Source organism: Varroa jacobsoni, unplaced genomic scaffold, assembly GCF_002532875.2.
Source record: "Varroa jacobsoni isolate VJ856 unplaced genomic scaffold, vjacob_1.0 scaffold_1462, whole genome shotgun sequence".
Taxonomy (NCBI): Eukaryota; Metazoa; Arthropoda; class Arachnida; order Mesostigmata; family Varroidae; genus Varroa; species Varroa jacobsoni.
This window is the reverse complement of record NW_019214364.1, coordinates 135,560-146,310: the sequence shown is the minus strand read 5'-3', so window position 1 is coordinate 146,310 and position 10,751 is coordinate 135,560. Positions and strand designations below refer to the sequence as shown.

At 40.7% G+C, this 10,751-nt stretch overlaps 1 protein-coding gene across 1 annotated transcript; it reads right to left on the bottom strand.

The window, feature by feature from the left end:
* Positions 1-756: 756 nt before the first annotated feature.
* Positions 757-8,506, bottom strand: LOC111270303 (mediator of RNA polymerase II transcription subunit 14). The gene is made up of 4 exons (XM_022850446.2): positions 8,350-8,506; positions 5,584-6,304; positions 4,268-5,219; positions 757-3,964 (listed from the first exon to the last, which is right to left on the bottom strand). The coding sequence occupies exons 1-4, from the start codon at positions 8,403-8,405 to the stop codon at positions 1,290-1,292; spliced, it is 4,404 nt and encodes a 1,467-aa protein (XP_022706181.1). The 5' UTR covers positions 8,406-8,506; the 3' UTR covers positions 757-1,289.
* Between the last annotated feature and the right edge of the window lie 2,245 nt (positions 8,507-10,751).

The following is a 10,751-nucleotide window of genomic DNA, read 5'->3' as shown; positions in this document are numbered from 1 at the left end:
GCACCATCTCGTGCGAGATGGCGCTGGTAACAGAACATTAAATAGAAGTGACCCTAAATCTGAACGTGCTCATAGGCTGTTACTGGCAACAGTTGTTGTCGTTAATAACATCATTTTTATCGTACTCAGATGAATATTTTTTTTTATTATTGTTCACCATAGTAATTTTTGAAATTCCAATTTCATTACAGCGCAAAACGAGAGTAAGCTGAACTTAATACTTGCAAGTTTTTTTTTGTAATATTTTGTGTACTTAAGATATATTACTTTTCTAAAACACCGTTACCGGTAGGTTTTTATTTAAAAATATACAACCTTCTCGAACTGAGCACTTACCAGTCTTCACCCCCAGTTTCCATAGGATACCTTTATTCATGATCTGGGTACAATTACTGTGCCCTATAAGGTACTTGAAACACATCCTAGAAATGTTATAAAAGGCGAGCCGAAGGACTATGTACGTTTTACGACGCTTTAATTTTGAGAAGTTAGACTCGAAATAGAAACTGTTTAGTATATACGTATTTCTAGTGATTATGCATGCGAATATTGTTTGGAAATCAGGATCAAAGAAGAACTAATGCCAATGAATAAGATTCGAAGTAACTACCGTACATCTTATTTTGAACCTAGTAATATCTATGCATAACTGCAGTTTTACTATAGCGGGATTTAAGGATAGCGGTAAAGTAAGAAAGAAGTCTCTTTTAGAAATAACTTTAAATACTAAAATGTTAAATTAAAAACACACGAATATAAAGACGCCATTAACCTGGCTTACCGAGCTGACTACATATCAGAAGTCGTGCGTCAGTAATATATTACTCCATTTTTACTATTGAATTTACATCTGTTTGTAATGTTGAATTTTACGCTTCACTTCTATCAGGACTGAGCTCTATTTACAAGGGTAAAGCTTAATTCTCTGAATAATACAGTGATATTTATTACCTAGCAACTGTCTAGGGTTTTACGCGTTATATATATGCAGCATGTTTCTTTGTACAATAAACTTAAAGAGAAGGGCAAAAGACTCCATTTAGCTGACCTATCTACATGTAGGAACATAATGCCAGGGGAAAACAAATTCTTAAGAGGCCTGCATACAATTTGGCAGTGCTTTTGTTCAAAAATGATATTTATGTTTTTGTTCGCCGTATGCGCTGCAATGTTCCGACACCATTAATTAATTTGGCCGCTGTTCACTTCCTATTAATATATGTGTAAGCAACCTTTTACAGTTCCACCATTTTACTTGCCGTACATTACAGGTAAAACGCATGTATCACCTAACTAATAACTAGTTGAGTAAGCACGTCACGTATTGAAGTAAAAATGGTACATTCGCCATTGTTCTGATATTCAGGGCCTTGACGTAAAATCTGGTTTATGATATTCATTGCTTGAAGGGTCTGCCCGCTTAATTCACCGTTGCTACGACGATCGGCAGCAATGGTTATCGAATTTGTCTGGAAGTCGTAAACCAACGGTATAACAAGTAATGGCTGACCTGGTAGATTAATTTGGCCATTTGAAGAGTCGTTTTGCGGTCCTGCAGGCGACAACTGCATGAAAAAAAGCATCTTGTTCCGCACTATTAACATCGAAGTCATGCCAGGAGGTGCAATCTGCGGCACAGCCGGTGGAATCGTCAGACATAATTGGAAGTTCCAGCGGAACATTGGAGTTTGTGGAGGACATAATTCGAGTCTCATAAGTTGGATGAAGTCACGAAGGACCCGCTGTGTGCAGCTCATTAACCGATAGAATGATATAAACGCGTTAGGTTTGTAGGGAATGGACGCCACTTTTGCGTCGAAGTAACGTTCCACAACTTGAATTTCATCTACAGTAAACAGCTGTTCCTTATTGGGATCTATTGGTGAGATTTTGACGTGTAACGCCTGCATTGTTGACGGATTCAGAGACACCCGATAGACAAGAGGGTCGAGCCGGAATGTAACGATGCCAGAATCTGGAATCAAGCCAGTTACCGTTCTTCCCTGTGCGCTTTCTTCGTACCGTTGAATAAAGTTACGCATGAATGCACAACCTAAAAAGCGCTCTACAGGTGAAGGCCCTGGCGAAGTAAAGCTGCAGAGCTGATCGAGTTTCTCATGCGTAAGTACAATCGGCATAGCTGCTACCCAGTTTCCTGGATGCGGGGATGCCACGCGAGACATTATAGGTGGCTGACGCACCTCCACACTCGGTGGCTGTGCAGGCGACGGTCCCCCTGGCGATGGTTGAAATGGTCGTGGTGAAGGACGAGGTGGAGCCGGGGAGGATGGCCATGCGTTGGCAGGCGAAGCAGACAACAGTGGGAATGCCGGTGAAGTGGGATCGTTGGCAGCAGCGGCTGTGGCAAAACTTTGTTGCGAGGGTGGCTGCTGTGCAGGTGACGGTGACGGTGATGTCATATGTGGTGAGTTAACGGGGTATGGCGATGACGGTGGAGGCGCCAACGGACTACTAGGCGGTACGTTTGACGGAGTGTGTACAAAAGACGAATTAGGTGAGGCGGTATAATTCGAATGCAGCATCGACGGATGAGGCGAAGCAGGGGTATGTGGATTCGATGGTGGTGTCATTGGATGGTGTTGTGGGAAACGAAGGGCATTGTCTGCAGTTGCCGAACGATTACTTGCAGGCGAGCTGGCGGCGCCCTTTGCCTGTGATGGAGAGAGAAACGCGTCGACACTTTCTAGTTCCACCGGTGAAACAGGATTCTCGGTATCCTGTGGTGCCTCACATCCGCCCGTGAATTTGCCCAGAAAATCCCGCAAGTCCGGTATCGGCACAAACTCCTCGACGTGCCGGCCCTTGTCGAAATGGCTGAACGCACCGTCACGAATTATAACGCAACCGTCATCCTTGCGACACTGCACCTCCAGGCAATAATTCCCCCGATAAATCAGCTTGAAGCAAGTCGATGACTGGGGGATAATTACGAAGGTTTGGACAGGGACGGTCGGCCGCGAGTTTATCACACCCAGTTGCGGAGTCGATGGTAGACGTGAAAGTGACAACAGTGGCCGGTACGTATCTCGAAGGGCTTGTACCAACTGGATGACACTTTCATGCTGGTTGAAATCATATGATAATTGATGTGCGATAGTGGCGTGCGGATTCGTCGCGCTAACTGATGGGCCCACTACTCCAAAAACAAGTTGGAAACGACGCTCCACTGTCGACCATGAGATAGTGACCGTATCATTCTTTTCCGATCCGTACGCTAATGTCAGTCTCGTGTAAGTATATGATCGTACCTCAAACATCTCGAGTAATGGTGCATGCTTCGGTTTCTTCATGTCACTTACGTACCTTGCCACTACCCCATAAAGTTTGCACACGACAGCCCAATCAGCTAACCATCCTTCAACGACGGCCGCCGTATTATTCTGGGAAAAATCGTACATGAAATAGACGGGCCTTGTGGCACCTCGTTCGCGTACGTTGCTTGTAGTTAACGGGCAGTCGTGAAAAACCAGTTTGCATAGCCATGCCTTAATACCTTTAACCTGAAGGCGAAAAGTACAACTTAGAAGGGAATGACGAAGCTCCCCAGCAACCTCCTCTGACAGCCCATTATCTCTGGTTAGTGGCATTTGTACGACGTTGACGCAAAAGTTCGTTTGAGCACCTTCTATCTGCAAACCTCGATGACTGATGCCCCGCGATTCCAATTCGCGAGTGAGCGAACAAAATGGTAAGCGATCATCGCAGAAGGCCACAATATGAGCGATATCGCTAAAAAAATAATCTGAACACTTTGGCTTCTTCGTTAAAACCGGTTTCTCCTGAGAGCTCGAAGGCCGCTTAAGTGCATTCGATGAACTGCTATGAATCGAACTTGACAAGCCTATAACTGAAGTTGACGACGTAAGGATATCAACATCAGTGCATGGACCGTGTACGATTGAATGGGCGTCCAGTTCGTAAAAGCTGCTCAGACGATTGTCGCCTGCAATGATACCGCGATAACAACGATCTTAGTGTTTCAAAAATAAAAGGTAAAGATATTAGAAAATATTAAAACAGCTAAACGTATTTTATGCTACTTCAGCTAAAACCCCCTTTTAAGGAGACAGACCTGTCAAGCTAGTAATGAATATTCAAACTAACTATGAATCATGAAAGATTATTACTACAAACTTAAAATGCAACAGAAATGTCAATTTTCTTTATCCTATCCACACTAAGCTTTTTATTTTTAGTATATTGTTAGTACATATAAGAGAACGTATATATTCATGTAATAACTCACTTGTGATGCTCATGAGGTAATAACGGAATTCAATGTTATCTGAAGGTCTCTCAGCTTGGAGGTCTATGATGACGTAGTAGTGGGCATGTTTGCAAAGTTTGACAAACAACGAGTACTTGCTTAGTTGATTGATACGGTGCTCTTCCGGTGCCTGCACAAACGGATTCGTGTCCATGGCAAGAACGGGTAAATGTTGCACGGTTTTTTTGCATCGCTTCAACGTCATCCAAAATTTAAGGCTGAGGGTTGCCGAAGCTAGGCGAGCTCTCAGTGCAGGTTGCGCCCCCTTAACAAGGTTATTGATAGTGTCCTGCAATTCCGTCACCATAGGCGGCTCATATTGTGGCACGAATGCCATGATATATCCAGTGTGTGTGTCCACAGTTAAAACAAGATGTTCCGACGACGAACATGGATGTACCACAGGCAATTGCAACAGCGGTGGACTTCCAGAGAGGGTGCATTCAACACCTACCGGCAGCAATTCCTTCAGATAAGTTTCCTTCAAATAGGCGAGCTTTTGACGTGATCGAATGTGTATCGTTTGAATGAGCAGTTTCTCGATCGAAAGGAACTCTGATCGAATACACGGTTCGACCCAAATCTGCTCCGCTTTTTCGGTAATTTCCGGCGAGTGCGACACCTGCAAAGGCTTACAGGGCTGCTCTGCGTCAACATGCACCATCAGTACGAATGGCCGGTGGTCGAGCAAAGAGATATGCTCACGCCAGAAATGTAACCGGAGGGAACTGCCTGGGACGTACTCTTCAATACGAACGGAATCACCCAATCGTTCGCGGCACAGGCGTAAAATTTGGGAATGTACTACTTCGAGTTGCAAACTGAGGCAAAAGAAATGAAGACATTCAAATAGTTCGTGTAGCGGCTTCGGATGATCTACGAGGCGCGACTGGATCAGCTGGTGGATATAGTTGATTTGCAAAGGATGAACCTGCGATATTAAAAATATAAGCACAAAAATAGTATTAGTACAATCTACATAGATTAAATGATTGTATTAGTTGAAAGGTTAATATCTTTCAAGAAAACTATAACAACACCCTGGCTTGTATACACCGCTTGTATATATAAAGTCAAATAAGCTTAGCGACCTTAAAGTAAAGTGGATTATAATACTACTACTCATATTTTCTTGCGCTGTGTACCCTTGGAGATGCGTTACTTTAATACTGCACTGCGGATGTTGAATCAGCGGCCCCTAACATTGCTTAGATAGATACCGGTCTAAAATTGATCCAAACGAGCACTTTAAGTCGCATTGAAGGTTATTGAATATATATACAGGAAAGTCATACCAATGCTCGACAATCGCCAGTGTCCTTATCTTCGACGAGGATATTAATGGATAGTAGTCTCCATGGCACCTGCGGCCCGTCCCCCATCAGCGTTAGGCTAACTTCAAACTCGTTGTCAACACGAAATATGACGCGTCCGCGTTTAATATTTATTGAGCTCATCTGCGGAGGAAGCTCTGAAGAAACGAGGCGATACTGAATAATACGATTGAGATGTTTAAGTGTGGAACGCTTGTCTTCTGTAGAGATCGGGTCAGGGGGCACAATTTTATCGCGTATACACGTCGGCAAACGCGAGTACGTCCCTGTAGTCAAGATCTCGGCAGCGCACGGAATATGGAAACTAGGTAATCGTGCTTGTACGAGGGTATCTCTGGCAAGCAGCGCAAACATGTCTGCGGCCTCAATGAACAATAAACTTTGCTTGTCCAAAAAATTTACCATGGATGCGCATTTCTCCACCTTTCCTGCGCTGGCCGCCCATTTCACTAATGCTAGAAGACGCACGAAGAGCTGCCGCGTTGTGTTCGTAAAAGTCGTAATCTCGATTTTACGTTCCATATCCGATTTGCGGGGTAGAAGTTCAGCTAACACGGTCAATTCGTGGTAGGTCTGCTGCAAAACGAAATCAATTAATCGACCGAGAGGAATAGTGGCAGGCCCCCCTGCACCGGTTTGTGGAACACTTCCTCCACCCGCCATGCCTATTGCCTTGTTCGTCCTGAAAAGGCATCAATATAGTCGACTATTAATGACTAACAACAATTATGTTGTTAGTAATTGTTTAAACCTAGGAAACATAGGTACGAGAGCATAGTATTTAAAACTTAATTTGTCAAAATTTACATCAAGCAATGCCGTTAGACATTCCATCACACGGCTGCCTCTTAGCGCGAAACGAAGTGTGTTTGTGCCCGGATCCGAACCTAAACCACCCTGTGTCCCTAAAATTAGGCTATTTTGACCAGATTTACTCATTTAATATCATTCTGATTACCCACGAAGCTGTCATAGGGAAGGTATTAAATACATTGGGACGCTCACACCGATACAAAAAAAATTGTTCTAAACTGTGGGTGACTATAAAAGCTATATGTCACATCTACCCAAGATTCCCAGAGTGGCTACATAATACGTCAGAATGCACCATGCCCCAGAATATTTCAATGTATTTCATCTCCGTATACAAACATTATTTTAGCTACATTGTATGCCAATGATTAAATCAAAAATGAAACGTCTATTCAACTTTTCTATGACTATGGCCATTCTGTGCATTTCATGTGATACTCAAAACAGATTGTTTAATTAAGACATTATTGTAACTTGAGCTAAACTTTTTTATGAAGAAACACCTTGGTACCTATAACCAAATACCACGTAAACCTAAAGAACTGATCAGGTTTGTCTTTGCTAGCAGTACTGTAAAAGTGCGGCAATGCTATGCAGTTGTAAGGGTGACAGTGATACATCTGCATATGTTATATCACTACTTCAAATAGACGCACATAACAACAGGATGCCGCTGTAAAGGTCATGTTAATAAGCCAAAAAGTATTATTTAGGAAACACTTTCCAACATTCGGTAATAGCCCCTAATGGCTCTGTCTCGTACGAAAATACTGAGCTGACTTAATGGTTACATATGTCGAGTTCATCAAGAGCTTTCCTGATACGGTTGCCGAGAGCCATGAGGGAGTATCCCATAGTAAATATTTTCGGTTTTACATCCGGTACTGTCGTTAGGCATGGCCTTAGATGGCTGGCCCCAGCGCGAAACGAAATCTGCCGGGGGCCGATGGGGATAGCTATCAAAGCTTTGCTACACTACCATAATCCACCTGGACGGCTCACGATCTGCCTGAATGGTATTGATATATCAGACCGAACACATTCCTTTTATGGCTAATTTATTTACTGCTTATAGCTTTTAAAATATTGAGAACAACAAAGCAAAATATATCCGAAATTATGTATGTATAACGTTAAATCTTCGGTAGTACGGGGAATAGTTGGTTAGCAGTGTTGGTTATGGCGGTTCCTTCGTTAGTACCAAATCAACATAGCAAGTTACGTAAGGATACAAAGCTAGAGAATCCTTTCATTTACAAAACATTACAAAATATTACAAAATACAAAACATAAATGTATCTAAATATACATGGGAATGTATTTAGAAAATACGATACAATAAGTAACGTTTTAAAAAGGGGCAAGTATGAATGCATAGAGAAACAAACATACTAAGAATGTCTACAACGTTCGTTGGACAAATAATCAAAATTAATAATAATGAACTAGATTAATACTCTACTTCGTTACGCTCGCTAAAAATAGATTTACAAATAAGAAAGAAACTGTTAACAAAAATGGACACTGAAATTAATCATTTCTGCGCCTTCCTTTCGACTTCTCCTTAACTTCTACCTAAAAACATAGTCTGCATCGATTTTTATAAAAGAATTTGCACTAGGGCGAACTTGAGTTCTAATAATCGTCTTTACGTCATAAATGTGCATGGTGAGAATTAGATATTTGTACTAGGTAGTGCCGAGTAGGTGTGACTTAAGTTGTATCTATCTTTACATTTTACCAAAATATAATTCACACATCTTAAATAAATAAACGGTTCTTGTTGCACGTATTATTGCACATAATATAAATATACAACGACAAAGAAACCGCGAGTTCATTAGGCAATAAACAATGGATACCCCATTAACTCTCTTTCTATGTAGTTACTAATATTTTTTACCATGAACTCACCTGGAACACGCCGGAATTGAGTTGTACAGCACACTGCGCCCAAGCGGTGCGATCATTTTGAACAACAATGCGCTGTACTGATTAGCATCTTATCCAACCAAGAATTAAAAGCCATCTTGCAAAACGGAAACATCAACTCTGGTGCGAACAAGTTCAGTCAAATACATGTACTGCCTCCATGTGTTCGTCTGTTTGTGTGAGGGAGAATTTTTCTTACCATCAGACCGTCAGCTACGATGGCGCCATATTTAAATGATCCGTCTTTTTAGAACCGCATTTATAATCAGCACGGAGCTTGCTCAGAGACAGAATAAATTAACATCTGTATAGTAGTAGTGTGCAACAGTTACATGCGGTCGAACATGTCAAATAGAAAGATAAATGCTTGACGCATTTAGCATGTATACAACAAAGGGCCAGTGAAAACCTTGTCATCGTGTACAGCATTCACTCAAATAATTTAGTCATCAAGATCCTAAAACACACAGTTAACGCTTGCATTTACTACCAGATACAGAATGTTCTACAGTAAGACCAAACACAAGAAATTTAAGTCCTTCATAAGTGCTTTTAAACACAGTCATTTACTTTACGTACTAAAACTTTAAAGAAATAATAAATTGAACCATTCTCTATATACACTCGAAAAAGTAAAGTCTATTATTAGATTATAGTACAAGGGTACATAGATTGAATGACTGATTGGACTCTCCTATAATAGTCCCTGCTCCTTCGTGTACTCACTTCTTGTTCTGTTTTACTACTCTATCGTTCCTCACCGGAACACTGGACAAACAGTAAATACTGGAAGTATTTCTCTTTTCTTTAATGTTTTTAAAGGCAAGGGTTTTTTTTTCAGTTATCTCGATTGTTGAACATCACAAATTAATAGCAAGCATACGGTAACTGGCTTCAAAAATTTTTGGCTCGACGATGGTGCATGAACTCATTTATCAAAGACTGTGTTGCACATCCACACATAGGTTTTGCTCAACACATTCTCAACATGGTATTAGCCCGATACCCGTACCACAGGACGTTTTTATTAGCTTAAGAAAACTTTGTTTGTAGCCTTAACATACAAATGCGTTTTTACTAAACATGTAATTTCAAGTGTAGCGTCTTTTTTTATACGTATGAAGTGTAAATTCATTTCAGCTAAAATCGATAGGCTGGACTTGTTTAAGAGAAAAATAAATAATAGAAAATTAATTGGTATCTGGTGGTAGATCAAAACTGTATTTTCTAGTTAGATAGTTTTGAAGGCATATATTTTTAAGCAATATGGGTCGGGTTGGCATTGGTGTCATTTGAAGGCCGAAATTTGACAGTAGAAGACATACGTAAATCATTTTATTGCCTTTATTCTGACCCATGATAGAGCACCCGTAAAACAAATGAAAGTTCTAAAAATAATTGTAATATTTCATAATTTTATTACGATAAAAAGACATATTCTGCCCATGCCCATAAAAATGTATGCTGTTTATAATCAAGATGCATTTTTGTAAGAGATGTTCCAAGGATGAATCTGTATCCTACATTTGTCCTAGAAATTTCGACTTAAAGGTTGATTCTCGCATTGGTCGACGAATGAATTGATAAAAATATTGCGACCGTTGCCATGATCCTGCCAAAGAACTAAATAGCCACCACCAAACGGTTTTAAGCCATTCAAAGAGTGCTGGTTACAACAAAAACCTTGATGTTTGAATACCGTAGGAATTGATGCAAAAGGAGTTACTTGATCGTATTTTCGTCTGCGAAACTACAGAGACGCAGCGAGATTGAGCCTCCTTTAAAACGATTTATTATGGGAAATAAAGAGTGAATCTGCAGTCCGTGGCGAAGTTCAGTCTGACGGCAAAGTAGGTGATGTATTTAGTGGAACTGGAAAGGAATTATCCATTATGAGTTGCTGCTGCCTGGCAAAGCAATTGGTTCGGGCTTTTACTGTCAAAAATTAAAACAAACTGCAACAAGCCACTGAAAAAAATCCACCGGGACTAATGAACAAAAAAAAGCCTTCTACCATGGCAATATTACACCAGGTGTATCTCTAACCACCTAACAACAGTCGAAAGAACTTCGATGGGAAAGTTTAATACATCTCCCGTATAGCCCGCATTTTGAATGAGAAGGTAACCTTTTACTTTTGATCTCCGCAAGATCCCTTTAACGTTGTGAATTTAGTTTCAATGGAGGCATATAAAAATAAGTTGTCATAACTTTTCACCAACCAGAGGAGTTCTATAGTGATGGTACAGTAATATTATCAAAAATAGCATAAGCTCATCGATCAAAATATCACATATAAAGTTCAATACAACTATTTTAAAATACAAAAAAGTATTTGCTTTAATTTTAGCTTGAAACGATCAATATTTTTCGATAGCTCTATA

Bases quoted from the DNA above. Each gene is read 5' to 3' on its own strand.
- LOC111270303 (XM_022850446.2), bottom strand. From the start codon at position 8,405: ATGATCGCACCGCTTGGGCGCAGTGTGCTGTACAACTCAATTCCGGCG. The intron at 6,305-8,349 runs GTGAGTTCATGG...ATGCCTTTTCAG, and splicing joins TCAATTCCGGCGTGTTCCAG to GACGAACAAGGCAATAGGCA. The intron at 5,220-5,583 runs GTATGACTTTCC...TTAATATCGCAG, and splicing joins CTGGCGATTGTCGAGCATTG to GTTCATCCTTTGCAAATCAA.